At 58.0% G+C, this 27,759-nt stretch overlaps 1 protein-coding gene across 4 annotated transcripts in view; it reads left to right on the plus strand.

Annotated features, from left to right (window-relative positions):
• ARHGAP19 (Rho GTPase activating protein 19) overlaps window positions 1-14,741 on the plus strand; it is a 54,068-nt gene extending 39,327 nt beyond the window's left edge. For all 4 annotated transcript variants that reach the window (XM_024100434.3, XM_024100431.3, XM_024100433.3 and 1 more), the window contains exons 3-12: window positions 1,869-1,949; window positions 2,338-2,547; window positions 2,887-3,113; window positions 3,623-3,709; window positions 4,756-4,821; window positions 5,675-5,863; window positions 6,081-6,179; window positions 8,023-8,115; window positions 9,244-9,318; window positions 10,161-14,741. In XM_024100434.3, coding sequence (XP_023956202.3) covers window positions 1,869-1,949; window positions 2,338-2,547; window positions 2,887-3,113; window positions 3,623-3,709; window positions 4,756-4,821; window positions 5,675-5,863; window positions 6,081-6,179; window positions 8,023-8,115; window positions 9,244-9,318; window positions 10,161-10,217 — 1,184 coding nt within the window. In that variant the 3' untranslated portion in view covers window positions 10,218-14,741. The remainder of the gene's footprint in view (window positions 1-1,868; window positions 1,950-2,337; window positions 2,548-2,886; window positions 3,114-3,622; window positions 3,710-4,755; window positions 4,822-5,674; window positions 5,864-6,080; window positions 6,180-8,022; window positions 8,116-9,243; window positions 9,319-10,160) is intronic.
• The last annotated feature ends 13,018 nt before the right edge of the window (window positions 14,742-27,759 follow it).

Consider the following 27,759-nt stretch of genomic DNA (forward strand, 5'->3'; position numbering starts at 1 on the left):
TACTATGAACCTCTCCTTTTTTCCATTTGTTTGTTTTTTAAAAAATATATACTTGCTTTCACTTCCCCTTTAACTCAAATTGTTCACTTGTTTAACTAATTCAGCTTCTTTATCAGTGTTGCTTTTTGAACATGTAATAAAATGTTCTTAGAGTGCCCAGGTAGTCACATTCTTTTATTTAATTTTTTTCTCCCAGTTGATTTGGCTCAATTGTTTTCAGCTTTGTGAAATTGTCCCTTTTAAAGCACCGTGTGTGTGTGTGTGTGTGTCTGTGTCTGTGTGTATATATATAATTTATTTTTTTTACTGGTTAGGACTTTTTTGTTTGCACATTATAAATGTGATCAAGTCACGATCACTTGCACCTAAGCAACCACTAACTTTTAGTTCTGTGATCAATTCCCTTTGATCTATTACTGTCCTTGTTCACCAAGGACCTGATCCAGTTGCTGCGATAGCCAATGGGAGTTGGATCAAGCCCTCAGAGAACAGAGCATTCTTGTTATCTGTAGATGTATTTCTCTGATGAACAAGGTTATTCACCAGCAGCTCTCCCTTTGTTTGAAATTCTAGGCAGATTTCTGTCTTGTCTGTTGACACTGTCCCGTGCTGGAAAGTCTCTCTTCAGATGGAACAATTTTCTGTATTGGTTAAGCAAGAGTGTTTCACTTGAATTTGCTTCTCATCTAAGACTTTCCTTCCATCCAGGCGTCTCCCTGTTCAATCTGTGCGCATCGCTTTTCCTGACTTGCTGAGCGAGGCTTGGGTATTCAGGTTGGCATCTTACACCTGCATTTTGGCTAGTGGCTCCAAGTGAGTGAGATGAGAGCCTCACTGTGGAGACGCCACCCCTCCTTATGGACCTACCTCCGAGCTCCCCACTTCTCCTGGTGATGTCCTTGTCTGCCTTTTGGCACTTTTCACTTCTGTTTACACACGTAGGAGGCCAGGATTGGTTTTCTTTTGGCCACCCTGAAATGGAGCTTATAGAATGCCGGCAATGGGAGTTCTCCAGTCAGGCCACAGCTCCCCTCACCTTCAGTGTTTGTTCCCTGCCCCCCACCTCTCACGACTGCCCCCTGCACGTGCACCAGCCTCACCCTCCCCAGGCACCCAGCAGCATTCTCCTCTGCACTGTCCAATCAGCCCCCGGCGGGGAGGGTGTGTGTGTGTGTGTGTTGTGTTGCTTACACAATGAGAGTCCGCGACACCATCAGGAGCTGTGTTTTAGCAGTGCCCCCTGCCTGTTACAGCCTTGGGCTCTAGCACAGGGGCACTGCCTGGGGGTACCGTGATCCTAGCCACACGGCAAAACAAACTGGGGGACTGCTGCATTGTAACTGAGTCCCAAAGGGTTAATGAGCTCACCGTGTCGAGTTAAACAAGCCACAGTTGGGCCTAATCTAGTCCCCATGGAATTGGAGGGGAAGCTGTGTCTTGTTTAACTTTCCCGCTCCACTAGGGAGCCGGCTCCCAATGGGTCTGGGCTGTAGCTCGCACATCCTGTAAGGTGGAAGTGTCCCTGGTCTGACATGGCTTTCCTTATGGGGGCTCAGGAATACATTGTATTTAGAACATTGGTGAGAATTAATCTGCAGTTGCATTGATATAAACAGCAAATTGATGAAAGCCCCTTGGAGCACAGCCATTGGTTGGGGGTACTTGTGATGTCAGAGCAGTAGGGTTCTCCTCTGACCTTTACCCCAACTCTCTTGGCCACTAATTTCCCAGCAACAGAACCTGCTGCTGGAAATCCTGCTCTCACAGTAGGAAAATGCCTGCTAAGCTCTGTGGCTCCTGCACCCAGAGGTGCCATGCCTGAGTTGCTCCTGTCCCATGTGTGCTGACTGGATCGCTTTGTTCCCCAGATAAAGGGGTGGTGTTTGGCTCCCCGCTGACCGAGGAGGGCATCGCCCAGGTCTCGCAGCTCATCGAATACCTGCACAAGCGTAAGTGACTCTCCGCTCTCATGCCAGCTTGTCATTCCCAGGGTGCATCCTGTTGGGGCCTCTGGGGTTGCTTTGTAGCACAGGGCAGAACACTGGGCTCCAAACTTGAGTGTTTTGCTTGGATTGTGGGCTGGTGCTGTGACCCAGAGTCACCTGTGGCAGCTCCTAGCCCTTCTCTCACCTCTCTGATTTTGCAAGCATTCCTTCTGCCAGAGCTGTAGGGCACATCCTGGGGCCTGGGGGTTGTATATAGCCCACTGAGTAAGGTTTTCTCTATGGGATCCCATACAGGTGGCTAGAAGGGAAATTGGGAGAGGGCTCCTTGTGTCAAAGGTCGGGAGCCCCCTCCTCGTGATGAGTGATCTCTCTCCTACTCCCTGCCGAGCAGATCTGCGAATGGAGGGCTTGTTTCGCGTGCCGGGGAACAGTCTCCGGCAGCAGATCCTGAAGGATGCCCTGAACAGTGGGGTGGATATTGACCTGGAATCGGGGGAGTTTCACCCCAACGATGTGGCCTCTCTGCTGAAGATGTTCCTGGGTGAATTACCAGAGCCCCTGCTGACACACAAGCACTTCCAAGCCCACCTCAAAATTGCAGGTGAGTAGACAAGAGGGGCAGCGATAGACACAAGGGATGGGAGCTGAGCGAGCCTCCTCCAGGGCAGTGTATGTCAACTGGCCACACCCTGGGATGTTCGTCTCTTTCAGCACCTGGGTCTTGTGCCGGGGAGGGAATGACCCCGAGGATGTTTCGGCCCCGGGGGCAGGAGTTAACCATACCCACCTGGGGGATGGGGAGGGTTCCCGGGGGTGATGGAGCCAGGGTAGGCATGTCTGTGGGGGAGGGTTGGGTAACTGGCCAGTATGGACCTAGCTTCCTGGTTACGGAGACCTGTGGGGCTCCAAGTGGCTTCAGCTCCTGCGCCCTGGCTTGCAGGCCTGATGCAGTTTGATGACCAGGGGAACAAGACCAGCGCGCCGGATAAGGAGCGGCAGATCGAAGCCCTGCAGCTGCTCTTCCTGATCCTCCCCCCGCCCAATCGCAGCCTGCTCAAGCTCTTGCTGGACCTGCTCTACCAAACGGCCAAGAAACAGGACAAGAACAAGATGTCTGCCCACAACCTGGCGCTCATGTTCGCACCCCACGTCCTGTGGCCCCGAAATGTAAGCAACTGCAGGGCAGAACAGTGCAGCTGGGAGGGACTCTGGATTACAACAGTAGATGGGCCGTGGGCCAGGACGGGAGGGTGCTGGCCAGGCTGTGTGGGGGGGATAGGAGTGGGAGAGTGGGCGGGGCTGACAGTCAAGCCAGGGGCCTTGGCAGAGCTGTGTTGGGGGACGCTGGTGCCATGGCTGCTGCCTGCCATCTGAGTGACAGCCGTGTATATTGCTTCCTCTTTTTCAATACGTCTGAGAAGTCACCAAACTCCTGCTGTATCTAAGAATTGCCTTGTGAGCGATGCACGTGGCCTGGGGGATGCACCGCAGCCCTTTCTCTGCAGGGCTGAGAGCTTGGGCTGTCCTGGCGCAGGCTTTGGCCCTTGTGCAGTCTGCCGATGGGCATGCTGTGTGTCCAGTGCAATAGAGGGACAGGAACGTCCCCGGGGAGTCTGGCAGCACCGCCTGCCCCCTCCCCTTCTAATGCTCGTGCTTGGCCTTCGTCCCCTCGCCAGGTGACCGCAAATGACCTGCAGGAGAATATCACAAAGCTGAATGACGGCGTGGCCTTCATGATCAAACACTCGCAGAAACTCTTCAAGGTCAGTGCGCCCCACGGGGGCCTCTACCCCTGCTCTCCCTGTCGCTTCCACATGCCCTTCCTGGAGGGGCTCACAGGGTGCTGTGGCTGGCTGGTGACGCTGCCTGTGCTCTCCTGAGAGGGGGTAGCTGAGAAGTGCCAAGCCAGTGACCCAGCAGAAGCGAAGTGCACAGGTGTGCGATGCCCGAACTTGGCCTCTTCCTCCTTTGCTGGTTGACAGCACCCTCTGCAGGCCAGTTCAGGCACTGGCTTTGGCAGGCTCTGAAGCATGTTTGTTTCATAGGGGACGTTCACAAAGGCCATTTCTGGGGATCTTAGGGTCCCTGTGTACAGGAGAATATCTCCTGGGGCTCTCCCATGGTGAGTGCTGGTAGGAGTTGAATCTGTATGCAGGTGGGATGCCCTCGGTCTCCTAGATACTCATGCCCATGGCGAAGCCTCTCCCAGGGCTGCGGCTGAGCTGGTAGGCTGTGAGCGGAGGAGAGGCCCAGCACTGCACGCTCCAGGTGCAGGGTGGGTTAGTGGGACATTGCTGAGGGGCTCTCTGTCCCAGTCCAGGTTCTCTCGGGGAGGATCGAGTTCATTTGCAGGGTAGCCTGTGTCTTGGCCATGCAGCACACTTGCCAGTCACGCTAAGGGTCTCCAAGGCCTGGAGCTGCCGCTTTCAGGAAAGCAGTTCTCAGCATGCCCACTTTCTCTCTGCAAGGCCCCACCATCTCTAGGTGAGCATTTCCTCCTCTCTTAGTCAGGCTCCGGCTCGGGGTGCCCATGGCTGGGGGAGTTGTTTGCAAATGGAGAAAGCACTTGAGACCCTTTTCAGGGTACGTTGGGCTGGCCGTACTCTGTGTTCCACTGGGGTTGGTTTCGTGTCCCAGCAGAAGTGCATTGTACCACAATCACTGTCCCTGCATGGACAGAGAAAAGCGCTAGTGAAGCCACTGGCTCCTTGAGTGCGGAGGGGCCGGTGGGGTGTGCAGCGTGGTGCAGGGCCCATGGGAAATGCCAGCTCTCGTCTGTGCTCACTGTCTGCCTTCCCTTCCTGCCCAGGCTCCGGCATACGTTCGAGAGTGTGCCAGGCTGCACTACCTGGGGTCCAGAGTGCACGCTTCAAAGGTGAGGACAGCAGATGAGTGGCTGCCCACGGGGAAGGGGCAGGTGCTGGGAGGAAAGTGTCACTCTGGTGCTGTGCAGAGGGCTTTACAAGTGAGAGAAGCTGAAAACTGAAACCGTGCCAAGAACAGGCTCTGCCCAGAGACGGGAGGGGGAGCTGCCATGGGACCATGACTCAGGATCACCCGGGTGATGGCACTGGAGGGAGGAGCTGGAGCATAGACACCATGGCAGCCCCCAGATCTAACACCAGGCCTATTCTCTGTCCCCAGGCACCGTATGTGTAGTGACTAGGTACTACTTCACTGGGCTGCTGCGTTCAAACCAACCTGAGCCGTTCACATTAACCACCGGGCTCCGGCCATTCTTGGTCCGGGACCTGCACACGCTGCTGCAGCAGCGAGGGGGGCTTGAAGATCAGACCCTCCACTAGATGGGGGAAGAGAATTTCTCCTCTCGCTCTCCAGCAAACCAGTCCTTCCCCTCTAGCTGAAGGAACTGGAATGATGCACTGGAGGGAGAGCTGCACCAAGCCCATCTCAGCCTGGGGGAGCTGCTGCCCTGTGGTGTCCAGGGGACGGGAGGAGCCAGTGGAAGTCACCTTCTCACTGCCGCCCCTGTGTTTGGCACAGCTCGGACCGTTGCTGCACAGCAGTGGGAATGGAGTGGGACCAAGTCTTGCACGGGAGCTGGCACAGCTCTTCCTGCGGGCCCTCAGACACTGGCTGGCTTGGGTTTTGTAACGAGTCGCGTCGCTCCCTGGGATCGAGCATGCCCACTCTGTGGAGCGCAGCAGGCTGGCACTAGGGCAGGGAGTGACGTGGGAACATGACCGTGCCCCTCTGAACTTTCCCAGGACGACCTGGATTTGCTGACATCGGCTGGGTCCAAGGAACTCCAGCCCCTGAAGTCTCAGAAGCGGAGCAGGCTGGATCCTTCCCACCGGGAGGAGACGCAGCAGCGCACGGAGGAGGCGCTGAAGGAGCTCTTCCACCACATCCACAGCATGCCAGACTCTGCGAAGAAGAAAAAGCTCATCCGGCAGGTAGTGTTCAGGGACCGGGGGCTCGTCCGCGGGAGCACACCACTGGCTGCAGGCTCCCAGAGGCAGGGCTCGCCCACAAAGCCACCCACAGATCCTGAGCATGTGTGGGGGTTGGAGTGCTGTGGCCTGGAGCTGAGCCGGATAGCTGGGGGGTGACTGGAAGATAGTGTAGTTGTTGGTTTAACGCCTGACATGGTGCCCTGCGTGTTCTCTCTAGTTCCATAAGCATCCTGGCACTCTCACTCCTGGGCCCGATGCGCCGACACCCCCGGTCCAGAGGCGTACCCGCTCCCGCTCCTTCAGCGGCCTCATTAAGGTAACTGCAGCTCCCCGTCAGAGCGCTGTCTGCTGTGGGTCTCTGGTCACAGTCCCTCTCTGGCCCTGCCCACTGCCCTTTCCTATGCTTTGGGGAGCTCCCAAGTCTTCTCTCAGGCCTGGCTCTTTGCAGCATGTTGGGATGGTCCGGCTTAGTGAAGCCCCCTGCTCAGGTGCAGCGGTCGGAAGAGTAAACCAAGTGTTGAGGTGCCTGAGGAAAGGGGTAGAAAACAAAACTGAGACTGTTCCAATCCTCTGCATCAGCCCCGGGGCGTACGCGTGTGCGTACAGGTCACCTGGCTCCAGAACAGCTTAGAGGGGCCCAGGAACAGGCGACAAGCTCTGGAGGGACTGAAAAGCCTGGGACCGTTTACTAGAGAGAGGGGCCAGGAGAGGGATATGAAATACTGAATGGTGCAGAGAAAACAGCCTGTGCTCTAGTTACCCTGCGTAATGGCAGGGCAATGCTATCCGGAGACAACACATGTAAATCATAGGGTTAGAAGGGACGGCAAGGGTCATCTAGTCCAGTGGTTCTCAACCTTTGTGATACCAGGGACTGGCTTGCTGCCTTCCCAACCTGTGTCAGGGAGATCTCCGGGACCGGCGCCGGTCCACAGACTGGTCGTTGAGAAACACTGAGCTGGTCTAACACCTAGCTGAGATTCAGGATTTGTTGTGTCTAACCCATCCCAGAGAGATGGCTGTCTAGCCTCCTTCGGAAACCTCCAGCGAAGCAGCTTCTACGACCTCCCTAGGCAGGCTGTGCCATTGGTCTACTGCTCTTATCGTTTCTGAGATTTAATTTAAATGTAAAACTGCTAAGACCTTTCTACACCGTGCATAACCAGTTGGGGAACTCACTGCCCCAGGCTGTCATAGCTAGTAAGAGATGGGACTAGCTGCTTCTCCAGATAATCAGCACGTCTGCAGGTATGTTAGAAAGAGTAACAATAATGTCGCTGTGAGGATAGAAACATCCTGCACCAGGGCATGAGGCAGCCACCACTTGACAGCTGGGGAAAGAAACTTCCCTCGTGGTGGGTAACTCCCCAGTTCCCTCCGGGGTGTTTCACACCTTCCTCTGGACAGCTTGTGTCAGTCACTGTCAGAGACAGGATGTCGGGCGAAATGGGCCCATTCTGGTCTCAGGCCCAGTGTTTGTGCCCAGGCAAAGTGAAGCGAGTGTCTTTCATCCTTCTGTGACAATCAGTCTGATGACTGCCAGAGAGATATGTTAGCCCTAGAATGATAAAGACCCTTTTTCTTACCAGCTGAGAAGGGGTTACCTCAGGTCAGTTCAGGACACCAGAGTCCAATTAAGGGCTGCTGGAGACCTTTACAAACCCCTCCTCTGGTGAGAGAGGGAGTGGAGAGCTGAATGCCTGTTTAGGGGAAGAACTGACATCCCAGGGCCTATAACAGGACAACACCCCCCAGCAAGGGGGCAGGGGAAGGTTTGTTTGTGTTTGTAAATTGGTTTCTCTTTGTTCGGTGGAGGAGCGCTCCTAGGGCCTGCCCCGAGGCCTATCTCCAAAATCCTGATAAGTAAACCCCAGGGGGAAGAGAAACACTGTCCCAAGTGTGGCTGCTTTACCCCAGGCCCCGCCACCGCCAGAGGGGGAAGTGCTGGGAGGAGGTGCCCTGCCACACCTTTCTTTGAGCAAACCTTGTTGGGTCGGATTTCAGGTTGGTCCTGTTTGCGGGGAGTCTTTTGCTTCTTCCAGCTGCTGGCCATGAGGCTGTGATTTCAACCCAGAATCCGCATCCTGTCCCAGCGCTCCCTTCCCCGCTTAAGGCCTCTCTCAGCACTTACCAACAACCCTCTCTTCTTTCTAACTCAGAGGAGGATGCTGGGGAACCCACTGATCTTGGAAAGGAAAAGCAGAGATTCCACACCGGAATCAGAGCGAGCCAGCAAAGAGAACCTCCACCTGGTAAGAGCTGTGCCTGGGGCTGCGTGTGCTGCCTGGAGGGGAGGTGGTACATGGGACTTCGCTTCACCGAGGGAGTGTTGGCTGCGCTCTGCCGGAGTCTGGGCCTGTGGATGATCTGTCTGCAATCAGACACGAGGCCAGAAGATGCCATTCTGGGGACAGCCCTTTGTGCAACCCAAGGCTTGGAATGGAGACAGCCCTGGAGTTCAGTGCTGGTTCTCACCTGGGCGGTGCGCCTCTGGCTCCAGTCGTGCTGTGGAAGTTCTCTCCTGGCTTCTCTGCCCTCCATAGTTTATCCCATTATATCAGCCTCGCTCTCTCACTCCTCCTAAAGCTGCTTCTCCCACTTCCCCCGGACCTTGCCATAGTGCTCTCTGAGAGACTGAGCTGAAGATTCATGTTAGGAGCACAGGACCTCCTGGCCATGGAGTCCAGTCCCTGATATCGCAGGGAAGCCCTGTCAGATTGTCCCCATCATTGACTTATCAAGCTCCATCTTCAAACTAGTAGGTTGTTTGCTCCACTGCTCCTACTGGGAGGTTGCTCCAGATTGCTTCCCTGTGAGGGTTAGAAACCACCTTCTCATTTCAGCCTTAGCTCCATTTGTTCTGGTGCCAGCAGTGTCCTTTAGCTGTAGCAGCTCTTCTCCCTCCCAGGGTATTTATAGAGAGCAACTGATCCCCTCTCAGCCTGCACTGTGCTAGGCTGAACAAGCCACCGTCTTCCAGTCTCCTCTCGGAAGCTCGCTCTCCGTTCCCTGATCATCCTAGGAGCCCTTCTCTGCACCGTTCCAATTTGAATTCAGATTATTTTCATATTGGCCTCCAGGCCAGCCCTGCATCTTTCCTCTCACTCCGTCAGTGCCAGGCCCAGGTCGGTTTGATGGGTTAATCTAGACTAACCAGCAGCTAAAGGCAAAGGCATCTGCTCCCTGTACAGGAGATCATTGTCCTTTGGGCGGTAACACCATGTCCAGTGCCAGTCAGGGTGAATTTGGACTTGGGTAAGAGACCAACCATCTACTTAGCATGGTCTGCTTGCAAGGAAGAACTCGGAGTGTCAGTTCATCCCCAGCCTGTCCCTGCTCCCTCTGAGCCTTCTGCCTCTCACCATTTAAACTGTGTCCAGTTACAGAGACCGCCTGAATCTCCAGCAAGTCATGGCACCCGAGCAAAGTTGAAATTGTCTGAGGGCAGGAAAGAGGTGAGAAATTCTGCACACATGTCCTCCACACCACTCCAGCACATGTAAACCCCTGCAGCCCATTGCATTCTAAATTGTGGTCTGTGCCTGCCTTCATCTTGAATATGGGCACGAGGCCTGCAGGATGACAGATCCCAGCACGCAATGCTCCATCTCGGTTTAAGTGGCCGGATCATTGCGTCCCAGGAGCTGCAGTGCCCTGGGTCTTTCTCTCTGTGTCAAAGATGAGGGTTGCTGCGGCCTGCTGTGTGCTTGGCCTCTTTGGAAGTCAGGGAGGGGGTGTCTCGCGCTGGGCTTCCAAACGTCGTCACCCAGAATGAGAGGGGAGGAGTGAACATCTTGACTAGGTGCAGCTGTCAGGCTGCCTGCGAGCAGCTGGTGTGGTGCTTTGGAATGTGCTGGGCCTGCTCTAGGGCCTGGTTAAAAGCCCCCTGGGAAGGGAGTTCATCCCAGGGCTGAATGGCAGTCCCAGCCAGGCACTTCCCAGGACTGTGCTGTCAGGAAACACACGCTGTCTGAAACTTGCTGGGCTGGCAGCGGGTGTCCGAGGGAGGGACAGAGTGACAGGAGCAGCAGCATGGTGATGGTAGAGATGAGGCCTGCTAGGAGATAGGTGCTGGCTTGGCGGGTCCTAGAGGAGGAGAAAGGAGGGCGACCAGTTACTGACCCTGTAGGGATTGTTCATACAGTGTGCCAGCTCGTAGGAGACGCTGAATAGCTGAGAGACCCACCACTGGGGCTGCCCCGAGACCTGGGCTTGCGGGGAGAGAAACACGACTCCTTCACGCTCAGTTATACTCCGCGTTTCGGTCATATTAACTGCTGTAATTCCTCTGGCCCAGGACTCCCGTAAACATCTGCAGGCCCTTGCGCCTTCCACCAAGGAGCCGTCCGTCTGAGCAGCCAGGCACCAGCCCGTGTGTGCGGCAGACGTCTGGACTTGTAAGCTGTGAATAATGCCTGCTGCATCTCAAGCTGTGAGAGGACCGAGTGCCGCAGCCTCCAGCGATCCCTCTAACCCAGCTCACCGGGGCTTGGCTTGCAACGGGGCCTGCTGCGAGCATAGTGAGGACTCTGACTTCTTTCTGTTAATATGGGCAAACCACTATCTAACCAAGCACCTGCAGGGTGTCTGACCCTGGGTCTGAGGAAGGGCCGGAGAGCCCGTTGGAAGAAGGCAGGAGCTTTGTATTCACTGGTTTTGTTCAGTGCTCCGGGTTCTCGCTCTCTGAGCTTTTAACACGTTTGTCTTGTTTTTACCCCCTGCCTCCCATCAACAACCAGAAAGGTCAGCCACGTCCCGGCAGCTAACTCTGTCTTGCTAGCTCTTGTGCAGTGGTCTCTCCTTGCGGGTATCGATGAGGGGGGATCCCCAACCCCAGGGGTCATTTCCGCCTTCCTGACAGGCTGCATGCTGGCTTGGCCATGTCAGCCCCTGGGCAGCTGCAGGGATGTGGGGAATGGCAGCGGGAGGAGGGGAAGTGGGGGGTGACATCTTCATGTCAAATGGCGAAGAAGCAGATTCCAGAATAAACTCTCGTCATCTTGATGTTAACAGAGCCCCTTAGCCACAGTCCCTGCTACTTACAGGATAGTCTGTAGAAAGCGCACCGTGAAACCAGCCCCGGGAACAGACTGCGTGGTCTCTAACTAAAGGTCAGACATAATTATAGAGGGATACTTTAAAGTGCTTGTTTAAGCAAGGGCCGTGTCTCGTGCTGGAAGGCAGGTTTCACTGCGGCTGGAGTGGATTGTGTTTCCATGTACCTGTCACCCCCCTTTGCTGTGCTTCCTCTCCCATCATGGCTGATTGCCAAGACCGTTGAGGCATCGGAAGGTCTGTCTCCTTTCTAATCAGCTGCCGGCTGCCTGACGCATTCAGCATTGCTTGTCACCTCCTGGCTGTTTCCATGGTCGAGGTCTCTGGAGGACAAGTAGGGGACAGCTCTATCGAGGAGGTGCTGAGCCAGGCAGAAGCTCTCGACTGTGAAATGGGGTTGGAGGGGGGCAGACAGGTTGTCTGGGGCTAACATGGCGGTGTGACCTCCCATGGTTCAGAAGCAGGTGGCCATGGCAGCCAGGCAGAGCCCACATGGGAGCTGTGCAGGGGCGAGGGTGTTGCTTGGTGGGTGCTGGAAGCTGGCGGCAGCTTTCCAAGTGATGGCTGGAGGTAGGTTTGCCAGGCCCAGTGCCCGGGGATACGTATCTCCCTCTGCCAGTGGTACCGAAGACTGGCCTGCAGGCTGTGTTTTGTAACCAGTATGCTGATCACATACACCTTTAAGACTGGCAGGGACTTCAGACTGCCTGAACAATCCGTTAGCAAGCTGTCCCCTGAGGTGCGGGAGGAGACTGGATCTCGGCTCAGAGCCGCAGAAACGGGATGAAATCACCTCGGCGCAGAATAAGCCCCAGTCGCAGCTGGTCACTGGCAGCTGTCTGGCTCATTAAGCTGAAGTGCTCTGCTAAGCCGATACCTCGGCCACATGTCTGTTTGCGAGCACTGTGGTAGATGGAGATACACAAGATCACCACTGTGAAGTAAAGATTTAATCAGTAGGGGAGCCAGCTAAACACTTCTCAGCCCTCCTAGATGGAGCAAATAATCACTGCAATCCAATTATAATTGTCTCCTAATCTTCAAGAGTCAGCAGGGGTAGAACTCCATCCATGGCAGATTCTCCATGTCTGAGGAGTAGTGACATGAGGTGTGAACAGAGACCTGGGCACTGATGTGAGTCCAGCTCTAGGCAAGGGGCAGAGCTGTGCGTGCAGGTCCCTAACCCCGGTTTGTCCAGTGTCCGAGAAGTAGCATGCCCAGTGGGAAAGGCACTGCTAGTGGAGGTCGGGGACTGAGCTGGAGTTCTGTTCCTGGTGCTGCCACGCAACGGGCACGTGACTTGCCTAGGACACCCCACACAGTGGCAGAGGTGGGTATGGCCAGACTCCCAGTCCCCTCTTTGGATCCCTAAACCCTGCCAACAGAGTGTCAATTGGAGGTACTGGATTTGTGTGTTAATCTAAAATAACTCCACCCCTCCACCCCCCCCCCCCCCCTTTAATGAAGCAGTGAGTCACTTTACTGATAAAGGCTCAAAACTGCTTCACGTTCACAGGCAGCTACGAGGAAAAGTGGGTTTTTAGCTCCCCTTCAAATGTTCCCGAAGCGGTGCCACGCATGGGGCTCTGTCTGGCATACAGAGAGGAGCAGCCTCTCCTTACCTGGCTCAAGGACATGCTGTGTCTTTGTGTTTAGCCTCGTTTTCCAGCTAGGAGAGGTTTGTCTCTGTCCTTCCCAGCTGAACAGCATTAGCCCTGCATTCTGCATGGCTCACATACCCCCCACCCTTTGGCTGCAGTACCGAAGTGGGGGGGCTTGAAGGTCCTGGGGAAGGATGAGGCCCATGCCTGCCCTCATTTCTAATCAATGAATACTGGGGTCCCAGCATGCTCTCCTCCATCGGATCCTTCATCCTCCATGGCCCGCCCCTCCCAGAGACAGCTGACACATGGCCTTGGGGCTCTGGACAGTCTGGGCACTTGCCAGGTAACCCTTTGGGATCCCGACTGGCCTGGCTCAGTTCCACCAGGGGCTGCTTGGCATTGCTGTGGGGGCCAGGCTTGCCCCAGCCCTGCCGTGGGCTGCCTCTGTCCCGTGACGTTATTTGGAACAGCTCAGTCACAGGAAGGGGTTTCTCGACCAGCGCTCTGGCCGGGGAGAGTCCAGAGAGGGAGTAAGGACATGGCTTGTGTGTCCAGTGCGGTGTCCACCAGCACGTAGAGCCGGGGCTCGTATTGCTGCGAGGCCGTGCCGGGGTAAATGGGACCCGTACAGACCCCCACCAGGAGCCCTTTTGTAAATAGCCTGTATCCAAATACACGGCTGGGCGGACGGATACCTCCGCCTATCAGCAGATGAGCTGACAGTTATTGCACCAAGCAAGCAGCATTGTGTGCGTGGGGCCCTGGAGCGAGCACTAGGAGGTGCTGCTGGCAGGTGAGCTCCCCCAGAGAACGAGAGCAGCAGTGATGCTGGAAAGCCTGATGGGGCGCTAGGGCCTGTGAGGAGACGTGTGCGTGCCCCTGCCCTGAATGGTGACCCTGGGAAAGCACAACCCTCCTGAATGCGCCCCCCAGCCCCCATTCAAACACTCCACGGAGCCAGAGACCCACTGAACAGCCAGCGTGGTCCTTGTGCGGGGGCAGCCCCTTCACTGGAGCCTGGTGCTATTCCGGTCCAGGTCATTGGCCACTCCCCTCTACCCAGTGAGACAGGCCAGGTGCCCGGTTAGTGCCTCCCTCCAGCCTCTGCTCCTAGCCTCAGTCCTTGCGCAGGGGCACTGCCTGTCTCCTAGCTCCCCAGGGAAGGAGGGCAGAGTTCAGGCTCCTGACAGATCCCAGCTTGGCCTGGCTATTAACTGGGTTACTTCTCGCTGGCCCCAGTGCAGGGTTTCTGGATTCCACAGAAATACTGTTAGTTCTACCGGGACTTTGTCGGTGGGGATTTCAGTGCAGGACACAAGGGATCAGAGCCCCGCTGGCAGCACCCTCTGTCCTGTGGGCAGAGGGGGTTAGTGGTGTGTCTCTGGGCGTTGCCAGCCCAGCTGCAGAGGCCACAGGAGCTGCCAGAAACCACTGGGTGCCAACTCGTCACTTATGGGCACAGGGGCTGGAGTAGCTACGGAGCACCCCCAGCCTGGGCTGAGCTGGGAGTGGCTCCGCTGTTGAAGCGGCCTCGCGAGCCCGGCCCCGGAGCCCAGGCATTCGGTGTCATTTTTAATCTCTGTCCTTATTTATACGTGCGTGTATGATCAGTCTGGTGTCTCCTCTCCATGCCTTAACGGGGAGTTCCCATATTAAAGGCTTGTTAGCGCTCTACACTCAGTGGCTTATTCTCGGCTTCACTAGGTCACCTCCTGCTGTTCAGTGAGGATTTGGGGGTGGGTTTGTTTGCTGCGGGGTGGGGGCATAGCTGTTTACCAAGCCAGTCCCTTCATCTGGTCTTGTCAGCTGGGCATGGGCGGGGTGACTCGGGCAGCACTGACCCTGCGGGATGGTGGAGGGGAGGAGGCGTATCAGAATGGCCAGACTGGGTCAGACCAAAGGTCCATCTAGCCCAGTATCTTGTCTTCCAACAGTGGCCAGTGCCAGGTGCCCCAGAGGGAATGAACAGAACAGGGAATCATCAAGTGATCCATCCCCTGCCACCCATTCCCAGCCTCTGGCAAACAGAGGCTAGGGACACCATCCCTAGAGGCACTGTGAAGCCACGCTCCTACCCATTTGGGGTCTTTAAAGGTTTCCTGCAAGCAGCAGGGGTCCCCCACACATGCTGATGGAGTGTTCCTTCAGCTGGCCTCCATAAGCACCCCGCCACTTTTAATCCGGGTGGATGAAAATCAGAGTTTTTAATTTAAATCTTTTTTTTAAAAATGTAAACTATTTTTTTTAAATGTGTACTCTGCTCATTCTTTGCTTTCTGCCCATTTCATCGTCTTAAATAGCTGAAGTGGATGTTTTGTGCTTGTTTAATTCGTTTCCTGATTCTTAGTAGAATTTTGGATTCTAGAGTCTTTTTTTCTGCCAAGAACCTTCACACTTAAAATGTTCCTCTGGGCTGTAAAAGACCAACCCAGGGCCTCATTAATGTCCTTGTTGTGAGAAGAGCTCGGACACAAACTGGAGAAGCAGACAGCCTGTGTACCATTTGCAACCACCACTCCCTTCCCGTACCGTGAGCCTCTACCAGGCAAGAGAGCTGTAATGCTTCGCCCAGGCTGCCCTCCGTCATTGGAGCTGGCGGTCTGGAACCAGGGGTCCTGTGCTCCTAAATCTGAAACGTCTACCCCCTGCTACCCAAAGATGGCCTGTGTTGAAAAACAGGCCCCCGGGACTTTATTTGTGTATTGGAAATGGAACTCCCTTCGCAGTGTTAACCCTGACGCATCTGGGTTCGAAGTGACAGCGATTTTATGCCACAAAGAGGTTTTTCATAAAAATACAGATTGAGCTGCTGATACTGCAAACACTTAGGCCCGTGCTTCCGCTTACCCAGCCGAGCCGGGGCACTGAAGTCCTGGGCCTGGGCGTGAGGAAAGGTACAGGAATTGCGGCCTTCGTTTCCAATATTTTGGTTTTTGCCAATAGTAGTTTTGTAAATTCAGATGAGATACCCAGCCCGTACTTGCACTGGGGGGAAAAACCCACTTCATAATACACTTTTAACAGCACAAATTGTCAAATTAGTTTTACGAAACCGCAACCTCATTGAAATCAATGATTAAAATCGCCTTGAATCACTTCACCCTGGTTTCAATTTGACGTGTGGTTTTCATTTAATCTCTTCTACGGTCATGTGGTGTTGCTGGGAGCTGTCAAACAGCTGCTATGTTTCACCCCAGCACTGGCTGCATTGCGTGGATTGGAGACAGGATTATATCTATAAAATCATTTTTACAGCGTAGTTTGCCTGGAACAAATGATAATTTTGGCTGGGTGAATCTCATCCCCTTGGTAATGGGCATTGGATTTTGTGCTGGGGCTGCTAAATGGTGTATGAAGATAGATGCAGACAGCTCTGGGCTGTGTTCCCATGGAATTCGGAGCCTGGTCTGGGATTCCGATGTCTGGCTGGCAGCTCGTCTGCGGGACCCCATCTCTGAGGCTGCATGGGACTCCATCCTGCTTTGATCCTCTCTTAGCTGGAGGGGGTGTTCCGGGGTTCTGGGAGTTTAATTCCGGGGCTAGTCTCTGTGCGGAGGCCAGCTGGAAGCTGTGCCCAGCATTACGCTCAGCCGGTGCTGGGCTCCATGGTGGCACCTCTCAGCGGGAACTTCGCAGGGGCTGAGTTTAGTGCAAACCATTAATATCAAATGCAGACTGGGGAGCAGTGTGGGCTGAGACGCTTAGCCAGCCAGTCAGGGCCTCCTCCTCCCAGACGCTCAGGCATTGGGCCTACCTCGAGTGCTCAGGTCTCTCCTCCCCGCCTGGGGGCCCAGGGCCATGCTGGGGATGGGGAGAAGGGGGACTCGGAGCCCCTCGCTGTTTGGCAGTAGGCAGAGCTGCAGCTGGCTGGGCCTGGCCCGATGTTCGCTTTGCCACTGGCGTCAATGGGAACAGGCGCAGGCTTGTCATGAGGATAGAGTTCTGGCCTTGCTGGTTAATTTCTCTTTCTCTTCCATGGCTCGGGACTGTCTCCCTCCAGTGTCAGAGACTGGTCTGTGCCTTGCTGGGGGAGGAGGAAGCCGCCTGGCAGCCTGAGGCTGGCATTGCCCCAGCCGGGTGCATCTGAATCATGGAGCAACTTGCAAAGGACTTTGCCCCGGCCTATTTCGCACGGTGCCCCAGGAGCTGGCTGTGTGAGCGGCGTTTTCCAACCTCCCACTGCCAGATGTCCAGGGAGAGTGTCTGTGATTCTGCTTCTCCCAGGGCTTTCAGTTAACAGCGAAGACACTGCTTGTGCTGCCCCTTAGCCCTGCGAAGCCCAGCCAGTCCCAGCAGGGCGCAGATGGAGGGGGAATAAGGGGGGGAAACGGGGACAAGATCCAGTTAAAAAGTAATGTACAGGGGGTGGTGCTGTGCCTATCCCACTAATACCCTCCCGCATGAAAAGGGAAGAATTAAAACCCACCGTTCCTGCCCCCTCTGGGGGCAGCTTGTTCCAGCCTGGCCTGGCCTGGCTCATCTCAGGAGTCAGCCTCCCTCCATGTGTCACGGCATAAAGTTCCCTTCCTGGGGCTCGTTGCCGTGTTTGGAGTTGTGATGCTGGGAGGGAAGGTGGAGTTCTTCGAGTGATTGCTCATATCGATTCCAAGGAGTGCGTGTTGTGTGCACGGTCGTTGGAACGTTTTCCCTTAGCAGCTCCTGTCGGTCGGCTGTGGAGCCCTCTGGAGTGGCGCCTTCATGGCGCTGAATATACGACCCTGCCGCCCTGGCCCCTCCTCAGTTCCTTCGTACGGCCAGTGACAGTCGTTGGAACCGCGGCCGCATGCCTAGCAAGTGCTTCCCTTCGCGTACTTTCTGATACTGGTAGTTTAGTTCTTAGTTAGTGGCTATAGTGATAGACAAGGTTGGGGAGTGGGTTTTTTTCCTCCAATCCCTAGCCCCTTCCCCCTTGGGCTCTGGGACATGCCGCGAGCCCAGGGGTTCAAACCCTGCGGAGTCTGCAGCAAACCTATGCCAACGAGCGACCCCCCACAACTCGTGTCTGAAGTGCCTGGGGGAAGCGCACCAATCAGACAAGTGCAAAATCTGCAGAGCTTCCCGCCCCAGGACGAAAACGGAGCGAGACTTCCGACTGAAGCAATTGCGGATGGAATCTGCTCTTCTTCGGCCCCAGCCTGCCGCGGACCGTCAGGACCCGGCACCGAGCGCGTCTGTACGGAGCGCCCTGGCCTGTGACGTGGTGCCGAGGAAGGACTCTAACCTAAGACATCCTCGGCACTGGTGCTCCCCGGCACTGCTCCCACTCACCAGTGCCTCACAAGCGGCATAGGAAGACCGAGGGGGCGCTCCCTGGTGCCAAAGACAGCGGGACCAGCAGACACATCACTAGTGCGTCCCGCAAAGGAGCACTCGGCACCAAAACAGCAGGAGTTGGCACCGTTGAGTTCGGTTCCCCTGAGGGGACCGGCGAGTCCAGTGCCTGGCGACTCCCCGGAGCAGTGCCAGGTGGAGAAGCTAGAACTGCCCTTCACCCCGGACACTTTTGAGGCTGCCAGGGATCTTGTTGCCATGATGGCACCACAGCCCCCAGCGGTCAGGGACAATTCTCCGGCTCCGTCTAGAGGCAAGCCGGCCATGCTGAGGAGGTCACCATCGCCAGTCCAGCACCGTTCGCGCCGACGCTGCTCCCGATCACTGTTGGCAAGACACCGTTCTCCGGCACTGGGTTCTGGGCATGGCACCAGCAGGGCGACGCTCCCCTTCCCCGGCACCGCGGGAGGAGCAGCACTAGACCCTCGGCACTGGCACCGGATTCCCGGCACGGTCACCTCAGCTCTGGTCCCCCGTATCATCACTTCGACACTGGTCCCCAGCACAATACCCTTCAGCACCACCGTGGTCATCATGGTCAAGATCGGTCTCGTCTGACTCTGATGGAGATTTCTCTTCCCGCCGCAGCGGTTTTCCACAGGGATAAGGTGCAGCTCAGGCCTGGCCCGGCCTTTCTTCCTAGGGTTGTCACTTTTCCAGACTAGCCAAGACATTTTCCTGCCTGTTTTTATCCTAAGCCCCTGTGACGAACTGGGACTGTTCTTGCTGGGGTGTGTGAATGCTGACAGGGGAGTGTGACTAGGATGGTCTGCATCGGGGGATGGGAGCCGGCCCAAGGGAACATACCTGAGCTTGTAACATGAGAACCCAGGAGGGGGTTGGAGGTCAGATGACTCCGGGGCCCGGGAAACTGAACAAAGGCTGTGGGAGGGGTCGCTGAAGGCAGAGTGCTGGAAGCAGGCTGGAAGGAGGCTGGAGAGATGGCTGGGAGGCAGAGATGGCTCTGACCCCCCCCCCCCCAAGGGGGTGGGCTGGCATGCCCTGGGACCCCAAGCTGGACCTAACTGAGGGGGGCCCTGTTGTCTGTGCCTGCAAGACCTGTCTTGGACTGTATTCCTGTCATCCAAATAAACCTTCTGCTTTACTGGCTGGCTGAGAGTCATGGTGAATCGCAGGAAGCCGGGGGTGCAGGGCCCTGAGTTCCCCAATACTCCGTGACAACTGGTGGCAGCGGTGGGATCTACTGCACCCCGTGGACGGCGCTTCCTGCAGTAAGTGACTGGGGAGCAGTAAAACGAAGGGGGATTGACGGGGACCAGGCGTGCTGGAGAGTGAGAGAGAGACAGTCATTACCCCTGGGAGTGTGTGACCAGCGAGAAGGACTTTTGCAGTAACAGGGTCCCCCGGGGGGATCGCAGCGAGTGGTCCCAGGGGCGGAGGAGTCTGCAGCTCGACCCTGGCAGAGAGGTGGTGACCTCGAGAAGGGCTGGCACACTAGGGGTCTCCCTGGGAACTGTGGGGAGCTGTGAGCACACAGGCCGGTTAGTGGCCAGCAGGAAGATGTATGCCAAGCGGCTTAAGAGCGACCTGGTGGAGCTGTGCAAGCAGAGGCGGCTGCGCGTTGGGAGGCTCACCAAAGAACAGCTCATTGCCCAGCTGGAGGCGGAAGATCGCGGGAATGAACTGCTCCCTGTGTCTCAGGGAAGCAGCCTGGCAAATGCAGCGCAGGCACCAGTGTCTGTCCCAGCTGGGAGTGGTCAGCCGGCTGCTGAGGGCTTCCCGAGACCCCTCCTTCCTATGCCTAGGGGAAGGGTGGGGAGGAGCCCAGCAAATACCGAAGGCGCCGTGACCCCCCCAGCCAGCAGGGGGTCCCCCCGGCGAAGCCCGCCGGCCAGCAGAGGAGCCTCCCGGCGACGTTCGGCATCCGGGGAGCGGAATTGGCTGGAATGGGAGAAAGAGCTAAAACTGAGGGAGCTGGAGGATCGTGAACAACAGAGACAGCATGAAGAGAAACAGCATCAGCGTGAACGGGAGGAGAATGAGAGACAAAGACAGCATGAACTGGAACTGGCGAGACTGAGGGGCAGCGAACCCCCGGCTGCGGTGAGTGAGGGGGGACCCAGGACTGCACGGAGCTTTGATAAGTGCATCATGGCCCCATACAAGGAGGGGGAGGACATGGATGACTTCCTGGAGGCCTTTGAGACGGCCTGCGAGCTGCACCGGGTGGATCCCGCGGACAGACTCCGGGTCCTTACCCCCTTACTGGACCCCAAATCCGTGGCATTGTACCGCCAACTGGGAGAGGCAGAGAAAGGGGACTACGAACTATTCAAAAAGGCCCTGCTACGTGAGTTTGGGCTGACTCCTGAGATGTACCGGGGAAGGTTCCGGAGTCAAGATAAAACCCCTGAGATCTCATATCTGCAACTAGCCGTCCGCATGGAAAGATACGCCAGCAAGTGGGCTGGTGGGGCCCAGACGAAGGAGGACCTGATTAAACTGCTGGTACTGGAGCAACTGTATGAGCGGTGCCCATCCGACCTGAGGCTGTGGTTGGTGGACAGAAAGCCAGAGAACCCGCGACACGCCGGGCAGCTGGCTGATGAGTTTGTAAAGAGCCGGTCAGGGGGTGGCAGGGAGGAGCCCCAAAGGAACAGGCCCGCCGTGATGCAGAGAGAGAGTCACCCTGGGACCTCCCAAAGAGGGAATATGGGGAATCCCCTCCCACGGGGAATGCCCAGCGTCAGGGACAACCGACCGGCTCGAGGGGACCCACAGGACATGAGCTGCTATTACTGCGGCCGAAGAGGCCACGTTCGGGCCCAGTGCCCCAAGCTCAAGGACAGACTGAGCAGACCGAACCCGCATAGGGTTAACTTGGTAGAGGCCCAGACGGACGAGGGGCAGGCTTCTCACGCAAGAGGGGCTGGCAGCTTATCAACTGCTCAAGAGAGAGAAGGGCCCCAGGCCAGCTCCTCTAGGGGGCTGGATGCCCCAGACTCAGGGTTTTTGGTTTATACGGTGGGCGCGGGGCTGTCCCTCCGGAGAGAGTACCTTGTTCCCCTGGAGGTGGATGGGAGGAAGGTCAAGGGATACTGGGATACGGGCGCAGAGGTGACGCTGGCCCGGCCCGAGGTGGTGGCCCCAGATCAGGTGGTGCCCAACTCCTACCTGACCCTGACGGGGGTGGGCGGAACACCAGTCAAAGTGCCCGTGGCAAGGGTACACCTGAAGTGGGGGGCCAAGGAGGGCCCCAAGGATGTGGGGGTACACCCGTATCTGCCCACTGAGGTATTGATGGGGGGGGACCTGGAGAACTGGCCAAGCAACCCCCAAAAGGCACTGGTTGTGACCCGCAGTCAGAGCCGGCGAGGGGCCCTGCGCCCTGGCCTTGGGGGGGGTGCCTTGCCTGAGGCGCAGGACCCTAACCTGGTGGGGAGGGAACGCCCAGGGACGCGGCTCAGGGAGGCTGCAGCTTCGGACCCAGCGGGCGAGAAAGAGCAGGTGGCCATCCCTGTCCCAGCTGCTGAGTTCCAGGCCGAGTTACAGAGAGACCCCTCCTTGCGGAAGATAAGGGACCTGGCCGACCTCAATGCGGTACAGACCATGGAACGAGGTGGCCGGAAAAGGTTCCTGTGGGAGAAGGGGTTCCTGTACCGAGAATGGGCTCCCCCAGGGAAAATGGAGTCAGGGGGGATCAGGAGGCAGCTGGTGGTACCCCAGAAGTATCGCCGCCAGCTGCTGTGCCGGGCCCATGACATTCCCCTCTCAGGGCACCAGGGAACCTGGCGTACCCAGCAGAGGCTGCTACGGAGCTTTTACTGGCCTGGGGTCTTTGTTACTGTCCGACAGTACTGCGGATCCTGTGACCCCTGTCAGAGGGGGAGGAAGGCCTGGGACAAGGGGAAAACAGCCTTAGGACCCTTGCCCAGCATAGAGGAGCCTTTCCGGAGGGTGGCCAAGGTTAAAAGGGCGGCTCTAAACCAAGAGAGCCCAAAGCACAGACCTCCAGACTGGAGCGCTGGGAGAAGACCACAGCCCAGTTGGAACCCCAGAGGTATGGGGGTGGGAAAAGGGCACAGGCCGCATAAACCTTCCCACATGCGAACTGCGAGTGCCATCAAGCACCCCCGACCTAAGGGGGGGCGTGGAACGGAAGGGGCCTGGTGTAATTCTCACCAAGGAACTGGAGGGATGCGGGGGCATCCATGGGAACGGGGGTAGGTTCGAACTTCCCCGGGTCACTGGCTAAAGTGACCCTGCTCAGTTCGGTCTCGAAGGGGGGAGAGATGTGACGAACTGGGACTGTTCTTGCTGGGGTGTGTGAATGCTGACAGGGGAGTGTGACTAGGATGGTCTGCATCGGGGGATGGGAGCCGGCCCAAGGGAACATACCTGAGCTTGTAACATGAGAACCCAGGAGGGGGTTGGAGGTCAGATGACTCCGGGGCCCGGGAAACTGAACAAAGGCTGTGGGAGGGGTCGCTGAAGGCAGAGTGCTGGAAGCAGGCTGGAAGGAGGCTGGAGAGATGGCTGGGAGGCAGAGATGGCTCTGACCCCCCCCCCCCCAAGGGGGTGGGCTGGCATGCCCTGGGACCCCAAGCTGGACCTAACTGAGGGGGGCCCTGTTGTCTGTGCCTGCAAGACCTGTCTTGGACTGTATTCCTGTCATCCAAATAAACCTTCTGCTTTACTGGCTGGCTGAGAGTCATGGTGAATCGCAGGAAGCCGGGGGTGCAGGGCCCTGAGTTCCCCAATACTCCGTGACAGCCCCATGCAAGGAGCCAGGAGCAGAGGCTGCGTTCCCTGGATGGTTGACGGGCACTCGCCTTCTCCATCGAGCGCACTAGGCCGTTCCGGAAGTCGAACCGGCTGTTCGTAGCGGTGGCGGGTCGGATGAAAGGGCTCCCGGTCTCATCTCAAAGAATATCCTCCTGGATCCCGTCCTGCATCCGCACGTGCTACGAGCTGGCCAAGGGCCCAGCCCCGGCTCTTACTGCGCACGCCACGAGTGCCCAGGCCTCAGCGGCGTTCCTGGCCCAGGCCCCAGTACGAGAAATCTGCAGGGCAGCGACCTGGCCCTCAGTGCGTACGTTCCGGACGATGGCGGAGTGAGAGGTGCACGCCAGAGACGCCGCGGCTTTCAGCAGAGCGGTGCTGCAATCAGCGATTCCATAACTCCGACCCCACCGCCTGCGTCAGGCGTGGGAGTCACTTAATTGGAATCGATATGAACAATCCCTCGAAGAAGAGAAAACAGTTCCTCCCCTCTCATAACTCTTGTTCTTCGAGGTGTGTTGCTCCCCCTTCCCCTCGTCAGAGTAGCCGGCAAGGAGGGAGTGAGGTGGGACCGGGTCGGCAGGGGCCTATGTTCAGTGCCGTGAAGGTGCCACTCCAGGGGCTCCACGGCCGACCCGAGGGAGCTGCTAAGGGAAACGTTCCAACGAGTGTGCACATGGCGCAGACAGCTCATTGGACTGGACGTGAGCAACGCGTCTTGTTGAGTAACCGTTTCTTCCCGTCACCCTGAATCGGGCTGGGTGTGCGATTGTACGTGTGTATGCGGGTGTGACAGAGTGAGCGAGACCCCACACACTTCCCTATGGGGATGGGCCTGACTTTCTGCAAAATGCTGCCTTACGAAATTGAAATTCAGAGCCGGTTCTTCACCATGCCCCGGGGAGGGAGCAGCCAGGGGCCCTCCTCTGGAGGGTACCTGTGTAAAATCCATCTGCTCCCGGCTGGACCACACCGCTCCATCACACGGCCTTTCTACCGCGGGGCCACCAGGGGGAGCTAGAGCAGAGCAAACGAGCCCCCCGGGCCCAGAGGGTCGTCCCCATGTGGGGCAGGCTGGGGGGATACGAGGGGCAGGGCTCAGGCCCTAGCCGCTCGCTCTGACGTGGGTTAGTGTCTGGGGGCCCGGCAGGGCAGGGAGGGAGGGAGTTTGGGCTGTGAATAAAACAGAAATGCAAAGAGCACGTGGAGGCGAGGACCCCTGCTTTCCCCTGCACGGGCCGTGCGGCTGGGCGCGGATCGCTGCCCCCGAGGGCACAGTCCCTTTAGCCGCCCCTTGCAGTAAAGCAGCCTGGCGATTCTCCCCCCGACGGGCCTGCTGCTCCCGGCAGGGAGAGCGGCTGCAGCCTGGATCCTCCCTGATCTTAGCAAAGGGCTCGCCCCGGAGCCGTGGACTCTGGGCTACTGTAGCACCAGCCTGAGGGGTGGGGGCCATGGCAGGACCTTTTGTTGGACAACGGGGCTGGAGACAATCCCAACACTTCACTCCCTGGCTCAGAGCCCGCTGGTGTGAACCTGCAGACTCCACTTGAGCCCAGGTGCTTGGCTGATTTCCAGCAGCCGAGGGTCAGGCCCGTCCCCCGGATCTCAGGGCTTTGCAAAGGCAGCTGAACAGCGCTGGCCTCACTCACTCCAGGACAGTGGGACGCTGGAAATCGGGTCAGGTTCCAGGAGGGGACCAGTTCAGCAACCCCTGGAGCTCACGAGTGCCCTGGGCCAGGCTGCTGCTGGACGAACAGGACCCTGCATGTAACCCCAGCCTCTCTGCTGCAGTCTGCCTGGCCCGTCTGTAACTGGTGAGTCCCTGATGCTCCTAGCGACCGCAGCGGAGCTCCCCGGGACCCTGGCTCCGCCTGGAGCCAAATGACCTGGGTCCAGGCCGGTTTGCTCCGTAGCTCAGTGTGCCTGGAGGTCACTAAGCACAGGCCAGCTTGGCTTAACGACTGAGCTGTGGGGCATCTCTGGGTAGGGGGCCCCAGGGGATGGCCGCTGCCCCCCTGGTCTGAGGGGATACCCGAGGTTGCTAGGAGCTACGTTGAGGTCCAAGGCAAAGACACCCTCGCAGGATTGCAAGCGACAGGCTCGTGGCTGGCTGGGCCATGCAGCTTGTAGAACGGGATGTAGGCAGTCAGGCCAGTGGGTCAGAACAGGAGGGTCGGAGACGGCGTCCGTAGGCAGGGGTGGGGTGTAGGAGCAGGGATCCGGACAAGGCAGGGCCTGAGAGTCAGGCAGGAACGCAGGGTCTAATGGAGCAGCCGGCCAAGGAGTCACATGGGTGTCAAGACAACTTCCTGTGCCTCCTTCTGGCTTAAATAGTGAGCCGTGGCCAGACCTCCCCTCCCACTGGGAGCTTCCTGGGTGGCTCTGGGGGTCCACCAGCCCACACTCCCTGCTGGTACCCGGGGTCCCTTGCATGGTGTCCCATGGCGAGCAGGGAAATCCTGACCCTTGCCCTGTGGCGGGTTCGAGGTGACCGTCCACGGGTGACAGCAGCAGCTCCGTGCTGCTGGCTCCAGCCTGGGCGCTTTGCTCCCTGTTCACCCTGCACTGGCCTCCCCTCTAGCCTTCCCCTGGCTGGTGCCCTGCTCACCCTTCCTGACTCCTGCAAAGACACAGGCTGGCATGGTCCGTGCCCACTGCCCGTGCGGTGCAGAGCCCAGCTCCCACGGGCCCGGGGCTCTGCAGTTCCTCCGTCTGGACCCCCGAATCGAATCTCTCTTCAACGGCCATCAGCTCTGCCCCTTGGCGATGCAGACGCCTGCAGAGCTCCAGCCCTGGGCTCCCGGCGGCAGGGCCTGACACAGGCTAGCGGAGCTCAGCACAGCAGCCTGTCCGCGCCTGGCTCCCCTCCACGGGATCTCTGGGGACAACGGGAGCCGGCGTCAGCGGTGACGCTACCGCCTCACCTGCTGCCAAGAGGAGTCCCAAGGCCGCTCCGCGGTGGCAGGCTCGGCCCGTGAGCAGATCCTCACACGGGGAGGGGGCTCCAGTGATGGGGCCGCTGGCTGGTCCCCGGGGCTCTGCAGGGAGCCCAGGTGTTAGATCTTTGTCGGCTCCCTCCAGCGCCGCCTGGTAGAACCCCGAGCCAGGGTGCTGCCGACAGGGCAGCTCCTGTCCACCCCCGTTGCATCCCTTTGGGGGGCACGGGACCTGCCTTCTGCACAGCTGGGGCCCTGTTGGGTTGGTTGCAGGAGCCTCCGGTCCTGGGCACCACAGCCCCCAGCCACCCCCGCAAGCGAAGAGCCCTTGGCCCTAGTGGCCTGGTCCAGGTCTGAGTGGACAATGACGTCCACGTCTAAAGCTCTCCCAGAGCGTCCATGGGGTGCTGAGCAGCTGGGGACGCTGCTGTCTCCCTCCAGAGGGACCTGCCGGGGCCGAGCTCGCTGCCTGTCCAGCGTGGGGCTCGCTCTGCAGAGCCCTGGGGAACTCGGGACGGGGGACACGGCATCAGTGGCCGTTACGGGGGCAAGAAGCCGCCTCGGGACCCGCGTGAGAACTCCATACCGCTGGCGGCTGGGCGAGGAACTGGGCCCCTCCAGAGCGAAGCAGGGGCCGTGCAGCACCCGCTGGCTGGCTGGCGGCTTCCAGACCTTCCCGTGGGAACAGGGCTTGGCTGGCTTCCTAGAGCTCCTGCCCTTTGGGCCCCCACGGGGCCGGGAAGCCCCCTTTGGCCCCTGCACTGAGACTCCACCTCCGGCTCTGTCATGTTGTGGGGGTTCAGAGCAGCGAGGGGTTGTGTCACCACCTGCCCTGTAGCCCTGGGTGCCTAAGATGGTCTGCGACTGTGGCTCACAGCCCAGACCTCAGCAGCCAAGGGCCAAGGCCCAGCACGGCTCCCCCCTGCCTGGGAGCATGAGCCGGGAGGAACACATCAGCCACTAGATGCCACTGGTGCTCTCCTTGTTACTCAGCAGCGGGGACATTTCTGGGGGACCCCCTGGCTGCTCCCCTCGTTTGGTATGAGCCAGATCCAGCCATGTCAGGGAACGACAGGGCCCCCCCCGGGACACAGCACCCTGCCGGACCCATCCCTTTGGCAGGGCACCCTTCCTGCTCCGTGGTGCCCATCCCTCCCGCTGGGCGTGGAGAGCCCTTCCCAGGACGGAGCAGACGCACGGGGCTGGCTCCTGGTGCTTCCACAGGCACCCAGGAAACAAAGGGCCTGGATTCCTGTGATGGCAGCTGGCGACGAGGGCAGGGAGCCGGGCAGGCTGGTTGTGCCAGGGCCTGTGCTGCACCAGAGGTTTAGCACATGGGAACCCCCTTCAGGGATTGGAGCCACTTGTGGCGGTTGAGATGCCAGCCCTTGGCAGAACGGCACCCAGGAGGGGCCCGTGACGGTGACGGAGGGGTGCCCAGGGCAGGGACTGACATGGAGACATTTCCAGCAAACTCTCAAAAACACTCAAGGAATATTTCCAGTAAGTTTCACTAAACTTAAAAATGCCCCCACGGCATCCAGGCCAGCAGCTGGGCAGAGCCGATCAGGCTGGGACGTTGTGGGGAGGGGGAGAGGGACCCAGCCCCATTAAGCACCTGCTTTTGTAACATCAGAGCCTGCCACTGCTGTGAGAAAGGAAATTGTCCCCCTCGCCGCTGCCCCAGGAGGCGGAGATCTGCTGCGATCCCTTGTAGAATGTCCCTGGCGAGCGGCTCGGGGCAGGAGGCTGGGATGCTGGCCAGACCCATCAATGGGGCCGGGTTCCGGGTGGAGGGACTGTGACGTTCTCCTGGGGCTGCCGGGCCCAGGTCTTGCCATCCCAACGCCAGTCGCAAGCTCACAACCGTCGCTTGGGGGTAAGTGCAGAGTAAGCACAACTGGCACACGATTTATCGGTTCCCTCCCAGCGCTGGACCAGCCTCCAGATAGCAATAAATACGGAGCAAAGACGGGCTCTTGTATCTGGTGCATCTTCATGAATAAAGCCACGGCAGCCCCTCTGTGTCCCTGGGCCGAGTGGCTCTTTGTTGTTAAAACAAATAAAAGGAAGTTCTTCGTCACACAGTCAACTTGTGGAACTCCTTGCCTGAGGAAGTTATGAAGGCTCGGACTAGAACAGTGTTTAAAAGAGAACTGGATAAATTCATGGAGGTGAAGTCCATTAATGGCTATTAGCCAGGAGGGGTAAGGAATGGTGTCCCTAG

Source organism: Chrysemys picta, chromosome 7 (genome assembly GCF_011386835.1).
Source record: "Chrysemys picta bellii isolate R12L10 chromosome 7, ASM1138683v2, whole genome shotgun sequence".
NCBI lineage: Eukaryota > Metazoa > Chordata > Testudines > Emydidae > Chrysemys > Chrysemys picta.